The sequence below is a fragment of the Lampris incognitus genome, chromosome 2 (assembly GCF_029633865.1).
Source record: "Lampris incognitus isolate fLamInc1 chromosome 2, fLamInc1.hap2, whole genome shotgun sequence".
Taxonomy (NCBI): domain Eukaryota; kingdom Metazoa; phylum Chordata; class Actinopteri; order Lampriformes; family Lampridae; genus Lampris; species Lampris incognitus.
In genome coordinates, this window is record NC_079212.1 from 148,667,041 (window position 1) to 148,694,540 (window position 27,500).

Below are 27,500 nucleotides of genomic sequence, written 5' to 3' on the forward strand. Positions count from 1 at the left end.
TTCACCATGAATACCAAAATGGCACAATCGTGGTGCAGGGTAACCAAGCTGTGCTCAGTTCCTCTGACAATGTGTTCAATTCAATTAAAAAACCATCAGAAAGTGAAAAAGAAAACATTCGCCAAGCCTTTGAAACACCAAAGTTCACATCCAACACAGAGGCTCTGAAACCACCTTCCACCGATCAGGCCCCCTCTGTCAATGCCATCACACATTTGTCCGCATTCCTCCCCAGAAGCCGTGGTCTAGAGGCTGCAGTGACCCAACTAAGGAACAGCGCCTGTTTTCCTGATACAGGTAGAGGTAGCGGAGCTAAGAGGAAAAGTGGGAAGCTGTCAGCCAGCAACCCTCACACTGATGGTCGTAAGGACCAGCTCAGCCAAGCAAAGAACCAGATGAAAGCGTCAGTGCAGGAAATAAAAAGAGGTTAAAAGTCTGATCCAAGACAAAGAAAAGCTACAGAACGGGCTCACAGAATTTAAAGACACACTGAGAAAAGACATAACAGAAATGCGGAGTAAAATGAAGAGGGAACTTACTCAGGGAGGAGCTCTACCTAAGAGATGAAATAATTGAAACTCTTAAAACGTATCCCCTCCCACCCCAGACCCTTCACAGAGCTCTGACCTGCCACCGACCTCGCAGCCCAGCAGCCAACAGACCTTATCTGCCCCTGCAAAGACAAATCCTGCTCCACCACCTGAACCCAGCACACGCTCAGCCCCTGCCCCCTCCTAGGAAAAAACCTCACCTACACCAGCTAAGCTAGATAAACAAGCTAAGGTGGCCATCCTGATTGACTCCAATGGCAAATTTCTCAAAGAACAGATATTATTCCCTGGACAGAGAGTATCCAAAATCTGGAGTCCAAGAATACAAGATGCCTTGTGTCATCTCTCCGACCCCGAGTTTGGCACACCAGCTCACATTATAATACACACGGGCACCAACGATTTAAGATCTGAACAACAGCAAGTAGGAAACCTCATCAACAGGCTGGCAAACAAAGCAACCAATCTTTTCCCCAACTCTAGAATCACTATCTCCACCCTTCTCCCTCGCAAAGACTTACACCCAACAACAATCCAGAGAGTGGATGCTGGTATCTCCAGAAGCTGTGTGTGTCTCCCCAATGTTCATCTGGCCCACCACTCCAACATCTCAACACAGGACCTGTATGACCACCACTATTTAAGCAAGAACGTAGTGAGGGAGTTTGCAAAAACACTGAAAGACACAGCACTAGGGAGACAGCTCCCCACAACACATGGACACCCTAGCCCCCAGCCATGCCCCCCCCCATAGGAATACACCAGTGTATAACCACCCAGAGAGAGATATTCACCTATACATCAGCACCATGATCAACAGACCAGCCAAGCCACAACACCCAGTCCACTATTCAAGACCAACACATCACCCCCAGTACCCAGCACCTCAGCCTAAAAGAGCCCAGAAGCCTACCACATCCAGAGCAGGCCAAGACCCCCATCCAATAGGACCAGCCCACCACCCCTCCCAACCCCCGTTCGGAGCAGACCTCCCGCCTCCAAGACCAGTCCACACCCCCTCCAGACCAGTCCACTGGCCCTCAGGACCTGCCTATCACCACCCCCACCCCCTTGCCAGACCAGACCCCTACCCTCCATACAAAACACCCCACCACCCTCCAACCCACTACCCCTCCTCCACCTGGCCGGACCACCATCTCCAGCTACCAACTGAACCCATCGCAACTCAGCCCAACAGAGAGCCCCCCAAACTGGAGCACAGCTATGCAGAGGAGCTGAAAGGACAAGAGTCACTTCAGTTGGGTGAGATCAAACAGCTGCTCCAGTACATCTGAACTCACTTCCCCAAATCATTAGAGACTCAGAATCCCTCCCACTCTTCCAATCCCGTCTCAAGACACACCCTTTCTCCATTGCCTTCTCGTGCCCCCCCCCCCGTCCGCTCATACACCCCTGGTCTGGGGCAGGCTGGGGACTGAGTGCTTGACCTGCATCTGTGATTTATGATGTTTGTTTTTCTTTCCCTTTATATCTGTCCAAGTCGGAGAGTACTGCTGGCGTTGTCTGTGGCTGCCGCTTCTCCCTCTCGTAGTCCCCCTTCCCATCCACCCCTGTATGTCTATTATGTTCATCTGTCGTCTTGTTTCACTCCATTTATTGTAAAGCAAGTTTGAGTACTAGAAAAGCGCTATATAAGATTGATTTATTATTATTATTATTATTATTATTATTATTATCTGCTCTAACTTCATTTAAGACTATCACGAAAAAAAGATTGATTAATGTATCTATTGACCATGTATTGTTACTCTTTTATGTTCTGAAAGGTTTATCTCATTGTCGACATTTAATTGTTAATATTTGTTACTATGGCCTCCCTTTCCATTAGTACTTGGAATATTCAGGGCCTGAGCTCATCAGCTTTTGGGCTGAAATGTACAAATAGAGAGTTTCAGGACATTAAAGGTGTGGCTATACTGATATTACTAGAAACATGGCATAAAGAAGACAAAATCACTCACTGTCCTCCAGACTATAAAGGAATAGCAGTATTTCCACAAAAATTCACCACTGTACAGCAGGGAAGAAACTCGGGAGGTTTGGTAATGTGGTACAAATCAAAATTGGACAGACACATCAGAAAACAGGCAAATATCATAGCTGGCTGAAAATTAGGAAAGAAATCTTCAACCCACAAAAAGATCTCTTCCTCTGTGCAATATGTATCTCCCCTTATGAATCTCCTTATTACACTGAAGACACATTGACATTATTAGAGACATCCATCCATCCATTATCCAAACCGCTTATCTTGCTGTCAGGGTCGCGGGGATGCTGGAGCCTATCCCAGCAGTCATTGGGCGGCAGGTGGGGAGACCCCCTGGACAGGCCACCAGGCCATCATCTCATCTCATCTCATCTCATCTCATCTCATCTCATCTCATCTCATCTCATCTCATCTCATCTTCAGCTGCTTTTTCGGGGTCAGGTAGCGGTGGCAGCAAACTAAGTAGGGCACTCCAGACGTCCCTCTCCCCAGCAACGCCCTCCAGCTCCTCCTGGGGGATCCCAAGACGTTCCCTGGCCAGATTGGACATGTAGTCCCTCCAGCGAGTTCTGGGTCTACCCCAGGGTCTCCTCCCAGTTGGACATGCCCGTAAACCTCCAAAGCAAGGTGCCCAGGAGGCATCCTAATCTGATGCCTGAACCAACTCAACTGGCTCCTTTCGATGCGAAGGAGCAGCGGCTCTATTACAAGCTCCTCCGGATGTCCGAGCTCCTCACCCTATCTCTAAGGCTGAGCCCAGACACCCTACGGAGGAAACTCATTTCAGCCGCTTGTATCCACGATCTCACCCTTTTGGCCACTACCCAAAGCTCATGACCACAGGTGAGGGTTGGAACGAAGACTGACTGGTAAATTGAGAGCTTTGCCTTCTGGCTCAGCTCCTTCTTCACCACAACGGTCCGGTACAACGTTCACATTACTGCTGATGCTGCACCAATCTGTCTGTCAATCTCCCGCTCCATCCTACCCTCACTCGTGAACAAGACCCCGAGATACTTGAACTCCTTCACTTGGGGCAGCAACTCATCCCCAACCCGGAGGCAGCAATCCACCATTTTCCAGTAGAGAACCATGGCCTCAGACTTAGAGGTGCTGACTCTCAACCCGGCCATTTCACACTCAGCTGCAAACCGCCCCAGTGTGCGCCGGAGGTCACGTTCTGATGAAGCCAACAAAACCACATCATCTGCGAAGAGCAGAGATGCAGATCTGAGGTTCCCAAAACGGACACATTCCTCACCTAGACTGCACCTTGAGATCCTGTCCATGAATATCACAAACAGAATCGGAGACAAGGGACAACCTTGGCGGAGTCTGACACCCACCAAAAACGTGTTTGACTTTGTGCCAGGAATGTGGACACAGCTCTCACTTTGGTTATACAAGGACTGGATGGCTTATAACAACTGCCCCGATACCCCATACTCCCGCAGTACCCCCCACAGAGTGCCCCGGGGTACAAGATCATAAGCCTTCTCCAAATCCACAAAACAGATGTGGACTGGCTGGTGAAACTCCCATGCCCCCCTCAGCCCCTCCGCAAGGGTGAAGAGTTGGTCCGTTGTTCTACGGCCAGGACAGAATCGCATTGTTCCTCCTGGATCTGAGCTTCGACAATCGGTCGGAGCCTCCTTTCCAGCACCCTAGAGTAGACTTTCCCAGGGAGGCTGAGCAATGTGATGCCCCGATAATTAGAGCACACCCTTCGGTCCCCTTTTTTGAATATGGGAACCTCCACCCCAGTCTGCCACTCCATAGGTACTGTCCCCAACCACCACGTGATACTGAAGAGGCGTGTCAACCAAGACAGCTCAGCAATGTCCAGAGCCTTCAGCATGTCAGGGCGAATCTACAGTACATGTTGGGTATATGTTCTGATTTTTTGTTTCTGTTTGTAGTGACTGTTGTGGCAATACAAGTGCCTATTTGTCATGCCAATAAAGCACTTTTGAATTTGAATTTGACAGAAAAGAGACAGACAGACAGAGAGCAATACACACAGACAGACAGATATACAGACAGACAGTTCTTACAAAGCCTGTCTAGCAGAAAGAAAGGTTCTATGTTTTTAATTCTAGCAGACTGACAGATCTGGTTATAAATGAGAGACAGACAGGTTGTTTTTTCAGTGAGGGCAAACAGACAGGTAGGTAGGATACATACGTCACAGACACAGGTTCCATTACCCAGAATTCCTTCTTGACACCTTCCGTGGAAATTACAGGTTTTACCTGACCAGCTGGGACAAGCTGTAGAAAGACAGAGTCCTTTAGACAGTATACATGTATACAGTATGTATGCAGACAGTATGTATGTAGACAGTATGAAGGTAGACAGTATGTATGTATACAGTATGTATGCAGACAGTATGTATGTAGACAGTATGTATGTAGGCAGTATGTATGCAGACAGTATAAACATAGACAGTATGTATGTATACAGTATGTATGCAGACAGTATGTATGTAGACAGTATGAAGGTAGACAGTATGTATGCAGACAGTATAAACATAGACAGTATGTATGTAGACAGTATAAACATAGACAGTATGTATGTATACAGTATGTATGCAGACAGTATGTATGTAGACAGTATGAAGGTAGACAGTATGTATGCAGACAGTATAAACATAGACAGTATGTATGCAGACAGTATAAACATAGACAGTATGTATGTATACAGTATGTATGCAGACAGTATGTATGTAGACAGTATGAAGGTAGACAGTATGTATGCAGACAGTATAAACATAGACAGTATGTATGTAGACAGTATAAACATAGACAGTATGTATGTAGACAGTATGTATGTAGACAGTATAAACATAGACAGTATATATGTAGACAGTATAAACATAGACAGTATGCATGTAGACAGTATGTATGTAGACAGTATAAACATAGACAGTATGTATGTAGACAGTATAAACATAGACAGTATGTATGTAGTCAGTATGTATGTAGACAGTATAAACATAGGCAGTATGTATGTAGACAGTATGTATGTAGACAGTATAAACATAGGCAGTATGTATGTAGACAGTATGAAGGTAGACAGTATGTATGCAGACAGTATGTATGTAGACAGTATAAACATAGACAGTATGTATGTAGACAGTATGTATGTAGACAGTATATACATAGACAGTATGTATGTAGACAGTATAAACATAGACAGTATGTATGCAGACAGTATGTATGTAGACAGTATAAACATAGACAGTATGTATGTAGACAGTATGTATGTAGACAGTATAAACATAGGCAGTGTGTATGTAGACAGTATGTATGTAGACAGTATAAACATAGGCAGTATGTATGTAGACAGTATGAAGGTAGACAGTATGTATGCAGACAGTATAAACATAGACAGTATGTATGTAGACAGTATGAAGGTAGACAGTATGTATGCAGACAGTATAAACATAGACAGTATGTATGTAGACAGTATGTATGCAGACAGTATGTATGTAGACAGTATGTATGTAGGCAGTATGTGTGTAGACAGTATGTATGCAGACAGTATAAACATAGACAGTATGTATGTATACAGTATGTATGCAGACAGTATGTATGTAGACAGTATGAAGGTAGACAGTATGTATGCAGACAGTATAAACATAGACAGTATGTATGTAGACAGTATAAACATAGACAGTATGTATGTAGACAGTATGTATGTAGACAGTATAAACATAGACAGTATATATGTAGACAGTATAAACATAGACAGTATGTATGTAGACAGTATGTATGTAGACAGTATAAACATAGACAGTATGTATGTAGACAGTATAAACATAGACAGTATGTATGTAGACAGTATGTATGTAGACAGTATAAACATAGGCAGTATGTATGTAGACAGTATGTATGTAGACAGTATAAACATAGGCAGTATGTATGTAGACAGTATGAAGGTAGACAGTATGTATGCAGACAGTATGTATGTAGACAGTATAAACATAGACAGTATGTATGTAGACAGTATGTATGTAGACAGTATAAACATAGACAGTATGTATGTAGACAGTATGTATGTAGACAGTATAAACATAGACAGTATGTATGCAGACAGTATGTATGTAGACAGTATAAACATAGACAGTATGTATGTAGACAGTATGTATGTAGACAGTATAAACATAGGCAGTATGTATGTAGACAGTATGTATGTAGACAGTATAAACATAGGCAGTATGTATGTAGACAGTATGAAGGTAGACAGTATGTATGCAGACAGTATAAACATAGACAGTATGTATGTAGACAGTATGAAGGTAGACAGTATGTATGTAGACAGTATGAAGGTAGACAGTATGTATGCAGACAGTATGTATGTAGACAGTATGTATGTAGGCAGTATGTGTGTAGACAGTATGTATGCAGACAGTATAAACATAGACAGTATGTATGTATACAGTATGTATGCAGACAGTATGTATGTAGACAGTATGAAGGTAGACAGTATGTATGCAGACAGTATAAACATAGACAGTATGTATGTAGACAGTATAAACATAGACAGTATGTATGTAGACAGTATGTATGTAGACAGTATAAACATAGACAGTATGTATGTAGACAGTATGTATGTAGACAGTATGAAGGTAGACAGTATGTATGTAGACAGTATGAAGGTAGACAGTATGTATGCAGACAGTATAAACATAGACAGTATGTATGTAGACAGTATAAACATAGACAGTATGTATGTAGACAGTATGAAGGTAGACAGTATGTATGTAGACAGTATGTATGTAGACAGTATGAAGGTAGACAGTATGTATGCAGACAGTATAAACATAGACAGTATGTATGTAGACAGTATGAAGGTAGACAGTATGTATGCAGACAGTATAAACATAGACAGTATGTATGTAGACAGTATGTATGTAGACAGTATGAAGGTAGACAGTATGTATGCAGACAGTATGAAGGTAGACAGTATGTATCCAGACAGTATAAACATAGACAGTATGTATGTAGACAGTATGAAGGTAGACAGTATGTATGCAGACAGTATAAACATAGGCAGTATGTATGTAGACAGTATGTATGTAGACAGTATAAACATAGACAGTATATATGTAGACAGTATAAACATAGACAGTATGCATGTAGACAGTATGTATGTAGACAGTATAAACATAGACAGTATGTATGTAGACAGTATAAACATAGACAGTATGTATGTAGTCAGTATGTATGTAGACAGTATAAACATAGGCAGTATGTATGTAGACAGTATGTATGTAGACAGTATAAACATAGGCAGTATGTATGTAGACAGTATGAAGGTAGACAGTATGTATGCAGACAGTATGTATGTAGACAGTATAAACATAGACAGTATGTATGTAGACAGTATATACATAGACAGTATGTATGTAGACAGTATAAACATAGACAGTATGTATGCAGACAGTATGTATGTAGACAGTATAAACATAGACAGTATGTATGTAGACAGTATGTATGTAGACAGTATAAACATAGGCAGTATGTATGTAGACAGTATGTATGTAGACAGTATAAACATAGGCAGTATGTATGTAGACAGTATGAAGGTAGACAGTATGTATGCAGACAGTATAAACATAGACAGTATGTATGTAGACAGTATGAAGGTAGACAGTATGTATGCAGACAGTATAAACATAGACAGTATGTATGTAGACAGTATGTATGCAGACAGTATGTATGTAGACAGTATGTATGTAGGCAGTATGTGTGTAGACAGTATGTATGCAGACAGTATAAACATAGACAGTATGTATGTATACAGTATGTATGCAGACAGTATGTATGTAGACAGTATGAAGGTAGACAGTATGTATGCAGACAGTATAAACATAGACAGTATGTATGTAGACAGTATAAACATAGACAGTATGTATGTAGACAGTATGTATGTAGACAGTATAAACATAGACAGTATATATGTAGACAGTATAAACATAGACAGTATGTATGTAGACAGTATGTATGTAGACAGTATAAACATAGACAGTATGTATGTAGACAGTATAAACATAGACCGTATGTATGTAGACAGTATGTATGTAGACAGTATAAACATAGGCAGTATGTATGTAGACAGTATGTATGTAGACAGTATAAACATAGGCAGTATGTATGTAGACAGTATGAAGGTAGACAGTATGTATGCAGACAGTATGTATGTAGACAGTATAAACATAGACAGTATGTATGTAGACAGTATAAACATAGACAGTATGTATGTAGACAGTATGTATGTAGACAGTATAAACATAGACAGTATGTATGCAGACAGTATGTATGTAGACAGTATAAACATAGACAGTATGTATGTAGACAGTATAAACATAGGCAGTATGTATGTAGACAGTATGTATGTAGACTGTATAAACATAGGCAGTATGTATGTAGACAGTATGAAGGTAGACAGTATTATGCAGACAGTATAAACATAGACAGTATGTATGTAGACAGTATGAAGGTAGACAGTATGTATGCAGACAGTATGTATGTAGACAGTATGTATGTAGGCAGTATGTGTGTAGACAGTATGTATGCAGACAGTATAAACATAGACAGTATGTATGTATACAGTATGTATGCAGACAGTATGTATGTAGACAGTATGAAGGTAGACAGTATGTATGCAGACAGTATAAACATAGACAGTATGTATGTAGACAGTATAAACATAGACATTATGTATGTAGACAGTATGTATGTAGACAGTATAAACATAGACAGTATATATGTAGACAGTATAAACATAGACAGTATGTATGTAGACAGTATGTATGTAGACAGTATAAACATAGACAGTATGTATGTAGACAGTATAAACATAGACAGTATGTATGTAGACAGTATGTATGTAGACAGTATAAACATAGGCAGTATGTATGTAGACAGTATGTATGTAGACAGTATAAACATAGGCAGTATGTATGTAGACAGTATGAAGGTAGACAGTATGTATGCAGACAGTATGTATGTAGACAGTATAAACATAGACAGTATGTATGTAGACAGTATGTATGTAGACAGTATAAACATAGACAGTATGTATGTAGACAGTATGTATGTAGACAGTATAAACATAGACAGTATGTATGCAGACAGTATGTATGTAGACAGTATAAACATAGACAGTATGTATGTAGACAGTATGTATGTAGACAGTATAAACATAGGCAGTATGTATGTAGACAGTATGTATGTAGACAGTATAAACATAGGCAGTATGTATGTAGACAGTATGAAGGTAGACAGTATGTATGCAGACAGTATAAACATAGACAGTATGTATGTAGACAGTATGAAGGTAGACAGTATGTATGTAGACAGTATGAAGGTAGACAGTATGTATGCAGACAGTATAAACATAGACAGTATGTATGTAGACAGTATAAACATAGACAGTATGTATGTAGACAGTATGAAGGTAGACAGTATGTATGTAGACAGTATGTATGTAGACAGTATGAAGGTAGACAGTATGTATGCAGACAGTATAAACATAGACAGTATGTATGTAGACAGTATGAAGGTAGACAGTATGTATGCAGACAGTATAAACATAGACAGTATGTATGTAGACAGTATGAAGGTAGACAGTATGTATGCAGACAGTATAAACATAGACAGTATGTATGTAGACAGTATGTATGTAGACAGTATAAACATAGGCAGTATGTATGTAGACAGTATGAAGGTAGACAGTATGTATGCAGACAATATAAACATAGGCAGTATGTATGTAGACAGTATGAAGGTAGACAGTATGTATGCAGACAGTATAAACATAGACAGTATGTATGTAGGCAGTATGAAGGTAGACAGTATGTATGCAGACAGTATGTATGTAGGCAGTATGTATGCAGACAGTATGTATGCAGACAGTATGTGTGTAGACAGTATGTATGTAGACAGTATGTATGTAGGCAGTATGTATGCAGACAGTATGTATGTATACAGTATGTATGTAGGCAGTATGTGTGTAGACAGTATATATGCAGACAGTATGTATGTAGACAGTATGTATGTAGACAGTATGTATGCAGACAGTATAAACATAGACAGTATGTATGTAGGCAGTATGTATGCAGACAGTATGTATGTATACAGTATGTATGTAGGCAGTATGTATGTATACAGTATGTATGTAGGCAGTATGTATGTATACAGTATGTATGCAGACAGTATAAACATAGACAGTATGTATGTAGGCAGTATGAAGGTAGGCAGTATGTATGTAGGCAGTATGTATGTAGGCAGTATGTATGTAGACAGTATGTATGCAGACAGTATAAACATAGACAGTATGTATGTAGGCAGTATGTATGCAGACAGTATGTATGTATACAGTATGTATGTAGGCAGTATGTATGTATATAGTATGTATGTAGGCAGTATGTATGTATACAGTATGTATGTAGGCAGTATGTATGCAGACAGTATGTATGTAGGCAGTATGTATGTAGGCAGTATGTGTGTAGACAGTATGTATGTAGGCAGTATGAAGGTAGGCAGTATGTGTGTAGACAGTATGTATGTAGGAAGTATGTATGCAGGAACTGTAACTTTCCACATCTGAAACCTTTCTGAGCTGTAGTGCGTTCAACATCACATGCCAGCACACTGCTGAGCCCTCTGAAAACACAGGTTGTCTTATTTGCCCATACTGCTCCCTGGTACTGCCCTGAACTACTACATCAGCTCAAGGCTATAGGTCAGTGCCTTGAGAGGCTTTGCACTGTCCACTGTCCTATGTGACTTCAGTCTTCCAACTGAGAATCCCATTTCTGAACTTATTACTAAGTCCAGCACCTCCACATGTCACCTGGATCCAATTCCCACAACCCTAGTTAAAACAGTCCTGTCCTCTATCATTTCCCTGATAACCTCCATCATCACCTCCTCCTCTCTGTCTACTGGTGCAGCTCCTCTTCCCTGAAGGTTGCCATATCAGACCAATTCTGAAAAAAAACTTAACTTACATTCTACTGACCAAAACAACTGCCGGCCTATTCCCAATTTACCATTCATCTCCAAAATCCTGGAGAGGGTAGTTGCATCTCAACTCCAGATGACATGACATTCCAGTCATTTAGCCGACACTTTTATCCAAAGCCACTTACAATAAGAGCATCATTTAACGTAGGAAACCAGGAGAACTACTGGTCATCAGAGGTCCTAAGTGCATCGAAACAAGCATCTAAGAGCAAAACCAGTGCTAAAGTAAAAGCACAAGAAAGAGATCCTCCCAGATCTCCCTTTCTAACAATAATCTCTTGGAGCAATTACAAGCTGGCTTTCTTCCCAGACATAACACAGAAACAGCTCTGTTAAGATCACCCACGACCTCCTTCGTGCAGCTGGCCCCCAGTGGTCTACTCTCTATCCTCAGCCTCCTTGACCTCACCGCAGCCTCTGGCACTATATCCCGTCAGCTCCTCTTCCCTGAAGGTTGCCATATCCAGTGGTCTACTCTCTATCCTCAGCCTCCTTGACCTCACCGCAGCCTCTGGCACTATATCCCGTCAGCTCCTCTTCCCTGAGGGTTGCCATATCCAGTGGTCTACTCTCTATCCTCAGCCTCCTTGACCTCACCGCAGTCTCTGGCACTATATCCCGTCAGCTCCTCTTCCCTGAAGGTTGCCATATCCAGTGGTCTACTCTCTATCCTCAGCCTCCTTGACCTCACCACAGCCTCTGGCACTATATCCCATCAGCTCCTCTTCCCTGAAGGTTGCCATATCCAGTGGTCTACTCTCTATCCTCAGCCTCCTTGACCTCTCTGCAGCCTCTGGCACTATATCCCGTCAGCTCCTCTTCCCTGAAGGTTGCCATATCCAGTGGTCTACTCTCTATCCTCAGCCTCCTTGACCTCACCGCAGCCTCTGGCACTATATCCCGTCAGCTCCTCTTCCCTGAGGGTTGCCATATCCAGTGGTCTACTCTCTATCCTCAGCCTCCTTGACCTCTCTGCAGCCTCTGGCACTATATCCCGTCAGCTCCTCTTCCCTGAAGGTTGCCATATCCAGTGGTCTACTCTCTATCCTCAGCCTCCTTGACCTCACCGCAGCCTCTGGCACTATATCCCGTCAGCTCCTCTTCCCTGAAGGTTGCCATATCCAGTGGTCTACTCTCTATCCTCAGCCTCCTTGACCTCACCGTAGCCTCTGGCACTATATCCCGTCAGCTCCTCTTCCCTGAAGGTTGCCATATCCAGTGGTCTACTCTCTATCCTCAGCCTCCTTGACCTCACCGCAGCCTCTGGCACTATATCCCATCAGCTCCTCTTCCCTGAAGGTTGCCATATCCAGTGGTCTACTCTCTATCCTCAGCCTCCTTGACCTCACCGCAGCCTCTGGCACTATATCCCGTCAGCTCCTCTTCCCTGAAGGTTGCCATATCCAGTGGTCTACTCTCTATCCTCAGCCTCCTTGACCTCACCGCAGCCTCTGGCACTATATCCCGTCAGCTCCTCTTCCCTGAAGGTTGCCATATCCAGTGGTCTACTCTCTATCCTCAGCCTCCTTGACCTCACCGCAGCCTCTGGCACTATATCCCGTCAGCTCCTCGCGGGTCGTCTGGCTAGCCCTGCAGTCGGGGGCACCGAGTATCAGTGGTCTGCTTCAGTAATCTTGATGATTCACTCTGATGAAGATGAGAGTGAAACTGATCTACCACCAGAAGAACTGGAAAAGAAGAAAAACTGAAGAAAGAGAAGAGAGGAACCAAGAAACGGATTCTGGAAAGGACTTTAAGAGCAACATCAGGCATGTGAGACACCCCATGCGTCGTGCGATGGTGGGACGAGTGTGCGTGCATGCAGAATAATAACCCCGTCAGATGCTGCGAAGGCCTGGCCTCTGACTTTAGAAACAGCCTGGCGTGCTTCTCCACCGACCAGGGTCAGGACGTAGTCGGGCGGGGGTGACCTCATTCAGACACCTCAACCTGTGCTACGTCTTTCAGTTTATCAACAAGTATAAATACAGAAGAGTTGATATTTTTCAAACTGCGCGTGCAGAAGGTCGCCAGACTCACCGACCAGGATTCTGTTCGAACAACACAATCATCCTGTTAGCGCACACACACACACACACACACACACACACACACACACACACACACACACTGACCATATGGCAGCAACAGTCAAGAAGAGGACAGGATTCATTTCCATTCTGTTCGTTTCAGAAACGGGTCGATGAAGCAAGCTTCGTGACTACCTGGATCACACATGCTGACGTGCCATACGGTGAACTTGACTGGATATGGTGTCAGTGTTCAGCTGGTAAAGGTCAGCTGCTCCACCCACACACCCGTCAGCTGGTGGACAGGCTACATCACACAGGACCGACGCTAATGTTGGCCTGTCCTGTAGTCATGTGTAAAACCCACTAATAACTACAAAGACAAGGCTAGAAAATGGTGTGTGTGTGTGTGTGTGTGTGTGTCTGTGTGTGCGTGTGTGTGTGTCTGTGTGTGTGTGTGTGTGTGTGTGTGTGTGTGTGTGTGTGTGTGTGTGTGTGTGTGTGGTCCTCACGCAGGCAGAGCGGCCCCCAGTGGTTGGTGCAGCAGTGCAGTTTAGGGACCTTCTTCACACAGATGTGGCTGCATCCCTGAAGCTCCACACTCCTCCCTCCTATCTCCACCACGTAACTGCAGAGTCACGCCCACATTAGTTCCTCCACACAGTCACGTACGTCACAGTCCGCCACACCACCAGTGACGTCATCACGTCATTCCACAGTCTCACAACAGACAGTACAGATGAACCTTCACACCTCTCCACGGACATTTTGTGAGGAACAACTCTATTCATGAACCAGCTTGTGTGATTCAACACACATTACGGAGAGGGCTATTGTTGTGTGATTTAGTATAACATGAAGTTTACTCACATCTCAGTGTTTCTAAACCACCGTGGGAACCACCTTCCCCAGTCTGATGCAGTCCTGCCTGCCTTGATTTACTTTCTTGCAAATGAGAGCTGAGGAAGCAGCAGCATCTGCTTACAGACTCTAAAAACCCAGGTTTCTCCAGCAAGGAAGCCACACTACACCATGTTCTCTGGTCTTTACTGCGCTTCTATGTCGCCATGTTTTTTACAGGCTGGACGTCATGTGAGTAGAGTTGTGTCAATATCTAGAGTAAGTCAAGCTAACTCTGATCTTACTACTGTTGTTAAGCGCCATCTAACGCCCTGCTGTTGCTACTACATGAGTTTAAAGGTGAGTTATACCTGCAGGTGGCTGTTGTCATTGTAACATGCTAACGGGTGAGTTACCTGCAGGTGGTTGTTGTCATTGTAACATGCTAACGGGTGAGTTACCTGCAGGTGGCTGTTGTCATTGTAACATGCTAACGGGTGAGTTACCTGCAGGTGGCTGTTGTCATTGTAACATGTTAACGGGTGAGTTACCTGCAGGTGGCTGTTGTCATTGTAACATGCTAACGGGTGAGTTACCTGCAGGTGACTGTTGTCATTGTAACATGTTAACGGGTGAGTTACCTGCAGGTGGCTGTTGTCATTGTAACATGTTAACGGGTGAGTTACCTGCAGGTGACTGTTGTCATTGTAACATGTTAACAGGTGAGTTACCTGCAGGTGGCTGTTGTCATTGTAACATGTTAACAGGTGAGTTACCTGCAGGTGACTGTTGTCATTGTAACATGTTAACAGGTGAGTTACCTGCAGGTGACTGTTGTCATTGTAACATGCTAACAGGTGAGTTACCTGCAGGTGACTGTTGTCATTGTAACATGTTAACAGGTGAGTTACCTGCAGGTGGCTGTTGTCATTGTAACATGCTAACAGGTGAGTTACCTGCAGGTGACTGTTGTCATTGTAACATGCTAAGAGGTGAGTTACCTGCAGGTGGCTGTTGTCATTGTAACATGTTAACAGGTGAGTTACCTGCAGGTGGCTGTTGTCATTGTAACATGCTAACGGGTGAGTTACCTGCAGGTGGCTGTTGTCATTGTAACATGCTAACGGGTGAGTTACCTGCAGGTGGCTGTTGTCATTGTAACATGCTAACAGGTGAGTTACCTGCAGGTGGCTGTTGTCATTGTAACATGCTAACGGGTGAGTTACCTGCAGCTGGCTGTTGTCATTGTAACATGCTAACGGGTGAGTTACCTGCAGGTGGCTGTTGTAATTGTAACATGCTAACGGGTGAGTTACCTGCAGGTGGCTGTTGTCATTGTAACATGCTAAGAGGTGAGTTACCTGCAGGTGACTGTTGTCATTGTAACATGCTAACGGATGAGTTACCTGCAGGTGGCTGTTGTCATTGTAACATGCTAACGGGTGAGTTACCTGCAGGTGGCTGTTGTCATTGTAACATGTTAACAGGTGAGTTACCTGCAGGTGGCTGTTGTCATTGTAACATGTTAACAGGTGAGTTACCTGCAGGTGGCTGTTGTCATTGTAACATGCTAAGAGGTGAGTTACCTGCAGGTGACTGTTGTCATTTTTAACATACTAACGGGTGAGTTACCTGCAGTTGGCTGTTGTCATTGTAACATGCTAACGGGTGAGTTACCTGCAGGTGGCTGTTGTCATTGTAACATGTTAACGGGTGAATTACCTGCAGGTGGCTGTTGTCATTGTAACATGCTAACGGGTGAGTTACCTTCAGGTGGCTGTTGTCATTGTAAAATGCTAAGAGGTGAGTTACCTGCAGGTGGCTGTTGTCATTGTAACATGTTAACAGGTGAGTTACCTGCAGGTGGCTGTTGTCATTGTAACATGCTAACAGGTGAGTTACCTGCAGGTGGCTGTTGTCATTGTAACATGCTAACGGGTGAGTTACCTGCAGGTGGCTGTTGTCATTGTAACATGCTAACGGGTGAGTTACCTGCAGGTGGCTGTTGTCATTGTAACATGCTAACGGGTGAGTTACCTGCAGGGGGCTGTTGTCATTGTAACATGCTAAGAGGTGAGTTACCTGCAGGTGGCTGTTGTCATTGTAACATGTTAACAGGTGAGTTACCTGCAGGTGGCTGTTGTCATTGTAACATGCTAACGGGTGAGTTACCTGCAGGTGGCTGTTGTCATTGTAACATGCTAAGAGGTGAGTTACCTGCAGGTGGCTGTTGTCATTGTAACATGCTAACGGGTGAGTTACCTGCAGGTGGCTGTTGTCATTGTAACATGCTAACGGGTGAGTTACCTGCAGGTGGCTGTTGTCATTGTAACATGTTAACGGGTGAGTTACCTGCAGGTGGCTGTTGTCATTGTAACATGTTAACGGGTGAGTTACCTGCAGGTGGCTGTTGTCATTGTAACATGCTAACAGGTGAGTTACCTGCAGGTGGCTGTTGTCATTGTAACATGCTAACAGGTGAGTTACCTGCAGGTGGCTGTTGTCATTGTAACATGCTAAGAGGTGAGTTACCTGCAGGTGGCTGTTGTCATTGTAACATGCTAACGGGTGAGTTACCTGCAGGTGGCTGTTGTCATTGTAACATGCTAACAGGTGAGTTACCTGCAGGTGGCTGTTGTCATTGTAACATGCTAACGGGTGAGTTACCTGCAGGTGGCTGTTGTCATTGTAACATGCTAACGGGTGAGTTACCTGCAGGTGGCTGTTGTCATTGTAACATGCTAACGGGTGAGTTACCTGCAGGTGGCTGTTGTCATTGTAACATGCTAACGGGTGAGTTACCTGCAGGTGGCTGTTGTCATTGTAACATGCTAACAGGTGAGTTACCTGCAGGTGGCTGTTGTCATTGTAACATGCTAACGGATGAGTTACCTGCAGGTGGCTGTTGTCATTGTAACATGCTAACGGGTGAGTTACCTGCAGGTGGCTGTTGTCATTGTAACATGTTAACAGGTGAGTTACCTGCAGGTGGCTGTTGTCATTGTAACATGCTAAGAGGTGAGTTACCTGCAGGTGACTGTTGTCATTGTAACATGTTAACAGGTGAGTTACCTGCAGGTGGCTGTTGTCATTGTAACATGCTAAGAGGCGAGTTACCTGCAGGTGGCTGTTGTCATTGTAACATGCTAAGAGGTGAGTTACCTGCAGGTGACTGTTGTCATTGTAACATGCTAAGAGGTGAGTTACCTGCAGGTGGCTGTTGTCATTGTAACATGCTAACGGGTGAGTTACCTGCAGGTGGCTGTTGTCATTGTAACATGCTAACAGGTGAGTTACCTGCAGGTGGCTGTTGTCATTGTAACATGCTAAGAGGTGAGTTACCTGCAGGTGGCTGTTGTCATTGTAACATGTTAAGAGGTGAGTTACCTGCAGGTGGCTGTTGTCATTGTAACATGCTAACGGGTGAGTTACCTGCAGGTGGCTGTTGTCATTGTAACATGTTAACAGGTGAGTTACCTGCAGGTGGCTGTTGTCATTGTAACATGCTAACGGGTGAGTTACCTGCAGGTGGCTGTTGTCATTGTAACATGCTAACAGGTGAGTTACCTGCAGGTGGCTGTTGTCATTGTAACATGTTAACAGGTGAGTTACCTGCAGGTGGCTGTTGTCATTGTAACATGCTAACGGGTGAGTTACCTGCAGGTGGCTGTTGTCATTGTAACATGCTAAGAGGTGAGTTACCTGCAGGTGGCTGTTGTCATTGTAACATGCTAACAGGTGAGTTACCTGCAGGTGACTGTTGTCATTGTAACATGTTAACAGGTGAGTTACCTGCAGGTGGCTGTTGTCATTGTAACATGCTAAGAGGTGAGTTACCTGCAGGTGGCTGTTGTCATTGTAACATGCTAAGAGGTGAGTTACCTGCAGGTGACTGTTGTCATTGTAACATGCTAAGAGGTGAGTTACCTGCAGGTGGCTCTTGTCATTGTAACATGCTAACGGGTGAGTTACCTGCAGGTGGCTGTTGTCATTGTAACATGCTAACAGGTGAGTTACCTGCAGGTGGCTGTTGTCATTGTAACATGCTAAGAGGTGAGTTACCTGCAGGTGGCTGTTGTCATTGTAACATGTTAACAGGTGAGTTACCTGCAGGTGGCTGTTGTCATTGTAACATGCTAACGGGTGAGTTACCTGCAGGTGGCTGTTGTCATTGTAACATGTTAACAGGTGAGTTACCTGCAGGTGGCTGTTGTCATTGTAACATGCTAACAGGTGAGTTACCTGCAGGTGGCTGTTGTCATTGTAACATGCTAAGAGGTGAGTTACCTGCAGGTGACTGTTGTCATTTTTAACATACTAACGGGTGAGTTACCTGCAGGTGGCTGTTGTCATTGTAACATGTTAACAGGTGAGTTACCTGCAGGTGGCTGTTGTCATTGTAACATGTTAACAGGTGAGTTACCTGCAGGTGGCTGTTGTCATTGTAACATGCTAACGGGTGAGTTACCTGCAGGTGGCTGTTGTCATTGTAACATGCTAACGGGTGAGTTACCTGCAGGTGGCTGTTGTCATTGTAACATGCTAACGGGTGAGTTACCTGCAGGTGACTGTTGTCATTGTAACATGTTAACGGGTGAGTTACCTGCAGGTGACTGTTGTCATTGTAACATGTTAACAGGTGAGTTACCTGCAGGTGGCTGTTGTCATTGTAACATGTTAACAGGTGAGTTACCTGCAGGTGACTGTTGTCATTGTAACATGTTAACAGGTGAGTTACCTGCAGGTGGCTGTTGTCATTGTAACATGCTAAGAGGTGAGTTACCTGCAGGTGGCTGTTGTCATTGTAACATGCTAAGAGGTGAGTTAACTGCAGGTGGCTGTTGTCATTGTAACATGCTAAGAGGTGAGTTACCTGCAGGTGACTGTTGTCATTGTAACATGTTAACAGGTGAGTTACCTGCAGTTGGCTGTTGTCATTGTAACATGTTAACAGGTGAGTTACCTGCAGGTGGCTGTTGTCATTGTAACATGCTAAGAGGTGAGTTACCTGCAGGTGACTGTTGTCATTGTAACATGCTAAGAGGTGAGTTACCTGCAGGTGGCTGTTGTCATTGTAACATGCTAACGGGTGAGTTACCTGCAGGTGGCTGTTGTCATTGTAACATGCTAACAGGTGAGTTACCTGCAGGTGGCTGTTGTCATTGTAACATGCTAAGAGGTGAGTTACCTGCAGGTGGCTGTTGTCATTGTAACATGTTAACAGGTGAGTTACCTGCAGGTGGCTGTTGTCATTGTAACATGTTAACAGGTGAGTTACCTGCAGGTGGCTGTTGTCATTGTAACATGCTAAGAGGTGAGTTACCTGCAGGTGACTGTTGTCATTGTAACATGCTAACGGGTGAGTTACCTGCAGGTGGCTGTTGTCATTGTAACATGTTAACAGGTGAGTTACCTGCAGGTGGCTGTTGTCATTGTAACATGCTAAGAGGTGAGTTACCTGCATGTGGCTGTTGTCATTGTAACATGCTAAGAGGTGAGTTACCTGCAGGTGACTGTTGTCATTGTAACATGTTAACAGGTGAGTTACCTGCAGGTGGCTGTTGTCATTGTAACATGCTAACGGGTGAGTTACCTGCAGGTGGCTGTTGTCATTGTAACATGCTAACGGGTGAGTTACCTGCAGGTGGCTGTTGTCATTGTAACATGCTAAGAGGTGAGTTACCTGCAGGTGGCTGTTGTCATTGTAACATGCTAAGAGGTGAGTTACCTGCAGGTGGCTGTTGTCATTGTAACATGTTAACAGGTGAGTTAACTGCAGGTGGCTGTTGTCATTGTAACATGCTAAGAGGTGAGTTACTTGCAGGTGACTGTTGTCATTTTTAACATACTAACGGGTGAGTTACCTGCAGTTGGCTGTTGTCATTGTAACATGCTAACGGGTGAGTTACCTGCAGGTGGCTGTTGTCATTGTAACATGCTAAGAGGTGAGTTACCTGCAGGTGGCTGTTGTCATTGTAACATGTTAACAGGTGAGTTACCTGCAGGTGGCTGTTGTCATTGTAACATGCTAAGAGGTGAGTTACCTGCAGGTGACTGTTGTCATTTTTAACATACTAACGGGTGAGTTACCTGCAGTTGGCTGTTGTCATTGTAACATGCTAACGGGTGAGTTACCTGCAGGTGGCTGTTGTCATTGTAACATGTTAACGGGTGAATTACCTGCAGGTGGCTGTTGTCATTGTAACATGCTAACGGGTGAGTTACCTTCAGGTGGCTGTTGTCATTGTAACATACTAACGGGTGAGTTACCTGCAGGTGGCTGTTGTCATTGTAACATACTAACGGGTGAGTTACCTGCAGGTGGCTGTTGTCATTGTAACATACTAACGGGTGAGTTACCTGCAGGTGGCTGTTGTCATTGTAACATGCTAAGAGGTGAGTTACCTGCAGGTGGCTGTTGTCATTGTAAAATGCTAAGAGGTGAGTTACCTGCAGGTGGCTGTTGTCATTGTAACATGTTAACAGGTGAGTTACCTGCAGGTGGCTGTTGTCATTGTAACATGCTAACAGGTGAGTTACCTGCAGGTGGCTGTTGTCATTGTAACATGCTAACGGGTGAGTTACCTGCAGGTGGCTGTTGTCATTGTAACATGCTAACGGGTGAGTTACCTGCAGGTGGCTGTTGTCATTGTAACATGCTAACGGGTGAGTTACCTGCAGGGGGCTGTTGTCATTGTAACATGCTAAGAGGTGAGTTACCTGCAGGTGGCTGTTGTCATTGTAACATGCTAAGAGGTGAGTTACCTGCAGGTGGCTGTTGTCATTGTAACATGCTAACGGGTGAGTTACCTGCAGGTGGCTGTTGTCATTGTAACATGCTAACAGGTGAGTTACCTGCAGGTGGCTGTTGTCATTGTAACATGCTAACGGGTGAGTTACCTGCAGGTGGCTGTTGTCATTGTAACATGCTAACGGGTGAGTTACCTGCAGGTGGCTGTTGTCATTGTAACATGTTAACGGGTGAGTTACCTGCAGGTGGCTGTTGTCATTGTAACATGCTAACAGGTGAGTTACCTGCAGGTGGCTGTTGTCATTGTAACATGCTAACAGGTGAGTTACCTGCAGGTGGCTGTTGTCATTGTAACATGCTAACGGGTGAGTTACCTGCAGGTGGCTGTTGTCATTGTAACATGCTAACAGGTGAGTTACCTGCAGGTGGCTGTTGTCATTGTAACATGCTAACGGGTGAGTTACCTGCAGGTGGCTGTTGTCATTGTAACATGCTAACGGGTGAGTTACCTGCAGGTGGCTGTTGTCATTGTAACATGCTAACAGGTGAGTTACCTGCAGGTGGCTGTTGTCATTGTAACATGCTAAGAGGTGAGTTACCTGCAGGTGGCTGTTGTCATTGTAACATGTTAACAGGTGAGTTACCTGCAGGTGGCTGTTGTCATTGTAACATGCTAACGGATGAGTTACCTGCAGGTGGCTGTTGTCATTGTAACATGCTAACGGGTGAGTTACCTGCAGGTGGCTGTTGTCATTGTAACATGTTAACAGGTGAGTTACCTGCAGGTGGCTGTTGTCATTGTAACATGCTAAGAGGTGAGTTACCTGCAGGTGACTGTTGTCATTGTAACATGTTAACAGGTGAGTTACCTGCAGGTGGCTGTTGTCATTGTAACATGCTAAGAGGCGAGTTACCTGCAGGTGGCTGTTGTCATTGTAACATGCTAAGAGGTGAGTTACCTGCAGGTGACTGTTGTCATTGTAACATGCTAAGAGGTGAGTTACCTGCAGGTGGCTGTTGTCATTGTAACATGCTAACGGGTGAGTTACCTGCAGGTGGCTGTTGTCATTGTAACATGCTAACAGGTGAGTTACGTGCAGGTGGCTGTTGTCATTGTAACATGCTAAGAGGTGAGTTACCTGCAGGTGGCTGTTGTCATTGTAACATGTTAAGAGGTGAGTTACCTGCAGGTGGCTGTTGTCATTGTAACATGCTAACGGGTGAGTTACCTGCAGGTGGCTGTTGTCATTGTAACATGTTAACAGGTGAGTTACCTGCAGGTGGCTGTTGTCATTGTAACATGCTAACGGGTGAGTTACCTGCAGGTGGCTCTTGTCATTGTAACATGCTAACAGGTGAGTTACCTGCAGGTGGCTGTTGTCATTGTAACATGTTAACAGGTGAGTTACCTGCAGGTGGCTGTTGTCATTGTAACATGCTAACGGGTGAGTTACCTGCAGGTGGCTGTTGTCATTGTAACATGCTAAGAGGTGAGTTACCTGCAGGTGGCTGTTGTCATTGTAACATGCTAACAGGTGAGTTACCTGCAGGTGACTGTTGTCATTGTAACATGTTAACAGGTGAGTTACCTGCAGGTGGCTGTTGTCATTGTAACATGCTAAGAGGTGAGTTACCTGCAGGTGGCTGTTGTCATTGTAACATGCTAAGAGGTGAGTTACCTGCAGGTGACTGTTGTCATTGTAACATGCTAAGAGGTGAGTTACCTGCAGGTGGCTGTTGTCATTGTAACATGCTAACGGGTGAGTTACCTGCAGGTGGCTGTTGTCATTGTAACATGCTAACAGGTGAGTTACCTGCAGGTGGCTGTTGTCATTGTAACATGCTAAGAGGTGAGTTACCTGCAGGTGGCTGTTGTCATTGTAACATGTTAACAGGTGAGTTACCTGCAGGTGGCTGTTGTCATTGTAACATGCTAACGGGTGAGTTACCTGCAGGTGGCTGTTGTCATTGTAACATGTTAACAGGTGAGTTACCTGCAGGTGGCTGTTGTCATTGTAACATGCTAACAGGTGAGTTACCTGCAGGTGGCTGTTGTCATTGTAACATGCTAAGAGGTGAGTTACCTGCAGGTGACTGTTGTCATTTTTAACATACTAACGGGTGAGTTACCTGCAGGTGGCTGTTGTCATTGTAACATGTTAACAGGTGAGTTACCTGCAGGTGGCTGTTGTCATTGTAACATGTTAACAGGTGAGTTACCTGCAGGTGGCTGTTGTCATTGTAACATGCTAACGGGTGAGTTACCTGCAGGTGGCTGTTGTCATTGTAACATGCTAACGGGTGAGTTACCTGCAGGTGGCTGTTGTCATTGTAACATGTTAACAGGTGAGTTACCTGCAGGTGACTGTTGTCATTGTAACATGTTAACAGGTGAGTTACCTGCAGGTGGCTGTTGTCATTGTAACATGCTAAGAGGTGAGTTACCTGCAGGTGGCTGTTGTCATTGTAACATGCTAAGAGGTGAGTTAACTGCAGGTGGCTGTTGTCATTGTAACATGCTAAGAGGTGAGTTACCTGCAGGTGACTGTTGTCATTGTAACATGTTAACAGGTGAGTTACCTGCAGTTGGCTGTTGTCATTGTAACATGTTAACAGGTGAGTTACCTGCAGGTGGCTGTTGTCATTGTAACATGCTAAGAGGTGAGTTACCTGCAGGTGACTGTTGTCATTGTAACATGCTAAGAGGTGAGTTACCTGCAGGTGGCTGTTGTCATTGTAACATGCTAACGGATGAGTTACCTGCAGGTGGCTGTTGTCATTGTAACATGCTAACGGGTGAGTTACCTGCAGGTGGCTGTTGTCATTGTAACATGCTAAGAGGTGAGTTACCTGCAGGTGGCTGTTGTCATTGTAACATGTTAACAGGTGAGTTACCTGCAGGTGGCTGTTGTCATTGTAACATGCTAACGGGTGAGTTACCTGCAGGTGGCTGTTGTCATTGTAACATGTTAACAGGTGAGTTACCTGCAGGTGGCTGTTGTCATTGTAACATGCTAAGAGGTGAGTTACCTGCATGTGGCTGTTGTCATTGTAACATGCTAAGAGGTGAGTTACCTGCAGGTGACTGTTGTCATTGTAACATGTTAACAGGTGAGTTACCTGCAGGTGGCTGTTGTCATTGTAACATGCTAAGAGGTGAGTTACCTGCAGGTGGCTGTTGTCATTGTAACATGCTAACGGGTGAGTTACCTGCAGGTGGCTGTTGTCATTGTAACATGCTAACGGGTGAGTTACCTGCAGGTGGCTGTTGTCATTGTAACATGCTAAGAGGTGAGTTACCTGCAGGTGGCTGTTGTCATTGTAACATGCTAAGAGGTGAGTTACCTGCAGGTGGCTGTTGTCATTGTAACATGTTAACAGGTGAGTTAACTGCAGGTGGCTGTTGTCATTGTAACATGCTAAGAGGTGAGTTACTTGCAGGTGACTGTTGTCATTTTTAACATACTAACGGGTGAGTTACCTGCAGTTGGCTGTTGTCATTGTAACATGCTAACGGGTGAGTTACCTGCAGGTGGCTGTTGTCATTGTAACATGCTAAGAGGTGAGTTACCTGCAGGTGGCTGTTGTCATTGTAACATGCTAAGAGGTGAGTTACCTGCAGGTGGCTGTTGTCATTGTAACATGCTAACGGGTGAGTTACCTGCAGGTGGCTGTTGTCATTGTAACATGCTAACGGGTGAGTTACCTGCAGGTGGCTGTTGTCATTGTAACATGCTAAGAGGTGAGTTACCTGCAGGTGGCTGTTGTCATTGTAACATGCTAAGAGGTGAGTTACCTGCAGGTGGCTGTTGTCATTGTAACATGCTAACGGGTGAGTTACCTGCAGGTGGCTGTTGTCATTGTAACATGCTAACGGGTGAGTTACCTGCAGGTGGCTGTTGTCATTGTAACATGCTAACGGGTGAGTTACCTGCAGGTGACTGTTGTCATTGTAACATGTTAACAGGTGAGTTACCTGCAGGTGGCTGTTGTCATTGTAACATGCTAACGGGTGAGTTACCTGCAGGTGGCTGTTGTCATTGTAACATGCTAACGGGTGAGTTACCTGCAGGTGGCTGTTGTCATTGTAACATGCTAACAGGTGAGTTACCTGCAGGTGGCTGTTGTCATTGTAACATGCTAACAGGTGAGTTACCTGCAGGTGGCTGTTGTCATTGTAACATGCTAAGAGGTGAGTTACCTGCAGGGGGCTGTTGTCATTGTAACATGTTAACAGGTGAGTTACCTGCAGGTGGCTGTTGTCATTGTAACATGCTAACAGGTGAGTTACCTGCAGGTGGCTGTTGTCATTGTAACATGCTAACAGGTGAGTTACCTGCAGGTGGCTGTTGTCATTGTAACATGCTAACAGGTGAGTTACCTGCAGGTGGCTGTTGTCATTGTAACATGCTAACGGGTGAGTTACCTGCAGGTGGCTGTTGTCATTGTAACATGTTAACAGGTGAGTTACCTGCAGATGGCTGTTGTCATTGTAGCATGTTAACAGGTGAGTTATCTGCAGGTGGCTGTTGTCATTGTAACATGTTAACGGGTGAGTTACCTGCAGGTGGCTGTTGTCATTGTAACATGTTAACGGGTGAGTTACCTGCAGGTGGCTGTTGTCATTGTAACATGTTAACAGGTGAGTTACCTGCAGTTGGCTGTTGTCATTGTAACATGTTAACGGGTGAGTTACCTGCAGGTGGCTGTTGTCATTGTAACATGCTAACGGGTGAGTTACCTGCAGGTGGCTGTTGTCATTGTAACATGCTAACAGGTGAGTTACCTGCAGGTGGCTGTTGTCATTGTAACATGCTAACAGGTGAGTTACCTGCAGGTGGCTGTTGTCATTGTAACATGTTAACGGGTGAGTTACCTGCAGTTGTTGTTTCCGGTGCCGGAGGAGACCTTGGTGAAGCCCTGAGGACAGTGTACTGAGAGGGAGGCGCTGCAGGAGGTGCATGGCGTGTGGTGTGACAACATCTGGATCTCATCACAACGAGCAGCAGAACCCTGAGGTCACACACAGGATCACATCAACACATCATATCCAGATCTAACACAGATCACTTACAGTAGAATAAAACGAAGAAACCAAGTTCCCCGTACATGTGTAAATGTACTCAGGTAATGAAGGATTTTGCTGATAAAGGACGTTTTGTTCTTTGCTCGATTAAAGCTGTGCTGATATTTAGGACGTGTTAGTGATTATTTTATTCAAATTCAATTTGGGCTTTTGATAAAGCTCAGCATCAGGGGTAACAACACAGCAGAGGGTACTGAAGAGGCGATGGACGTTTTCCTGATTCATAAAGGGCGTTAGCGCCTCATTTTACCACTTGCTCTATTTTGAACATGGCGCCGCCTTTTGATGACTTGAACTCCCACGACAGATTGATTGAATCCCACCGCTGTAGTAACGGCACAGATCCCAGCTTATCATTATCTTCGTGTTTCATTAATACACAAAATATCTCTACAAGTGACGTTTTGTCATTTTGTGTCAGTGCTGCAACCAAAGAGGAAACATCTGACAATGGTTTTTCATTTACGGACCATATTTAAGGACGGGAGACTTGCAGTCTTCCCTCTGGTCCTAATAAACACAACAAATATCAAATCTCAATGCCCCAGTGCAGTGACGGCCAGTAGGGGGCAGTCTTTCCTCCGGTCCTTATAACAATCCCAGTGCCCCAGTGCAGTGACGGGGACACTGTGCTGTGGGAGATGCCGTCCTTCAGATGAGACGTTAAACCGAGGTCCTGACTCACTGTGGTCATTAAAGATCCCACGGCACTTATCACCAAGAGGAGGGGGTCCCCCGGTGTCCTGGCAACATTCCCAACCTGCTCTCTCCACCTGGCCACCTAATCACCCCCCATGTAACTGGCTCCGTGATTCCTCCCTCTCCACCTCAAGCTGATGCGTGGCAAGCGTTCTGACGTGCATCACCTGGGTGGTGCTACACATTGGTGGTGGTTGAGGTGAGTTTCCTCCTTCACTGTGAAGCACTTTGGGTGTCTAGACAAAGCACCATGTAAATACAAGGCATTACTATCAAGGGTCAGTTTCCATGTGACTGATGTGGGTTCATGTTCATGGATGATGGAGAGCTGAGGGTGGTGATGGAGGACAATGCTCAACAACATGCCAAGGATTTGCAAATGCAAGTGCAAAGGGCGGCACGGCGGCGCAGTGGTTAGCGCTGTCGCCTCACAGCAAGAAGGTTTTGGGTTCGAACCCCAGGCTTTTCCAACCTTGGGGGTCATCCCAGGTCGTCCTCTG

The 27,500-nt window shown here is 44.6% G+C and overlaps 1 protein-coding gene across 4 annotated transcripts in view; it reads right to left on the reverse strand.

Annotated features, from left to right (window-relative positions):
- Positions 1–27,500, reverse strand: part of stab1 (stabilin 1) — a 280,261-nt gene that overhangs the window by 250,856 nt on the left and 1,905 nt on the right. For all 4 annotated transcript variants that reach the window (XM_056273194.1, XM_056273192.1, XM_056273193.1 and 1 more), the window contains 3 exons: positions 26,092–26,228; positions 14,137–14,252; positions 4,744–4,829 (listed from right to left, as the gene is read on the reverse strand). In XM_056273194.1, coding sequence (XP_056129169.1) covers positions 4,744–4,829; positions 14,137–14,252; positions 26,092–26,198 — 309 coding nt within the window. In that variant the 5' untranslated portion in view covers positions 26,199–26,228. The remainder of the gene's footprint in view (positions 1–4,743; positions 4,830–14,136; positions 14,253–26,091; positions 26,229–27,500) is intronic.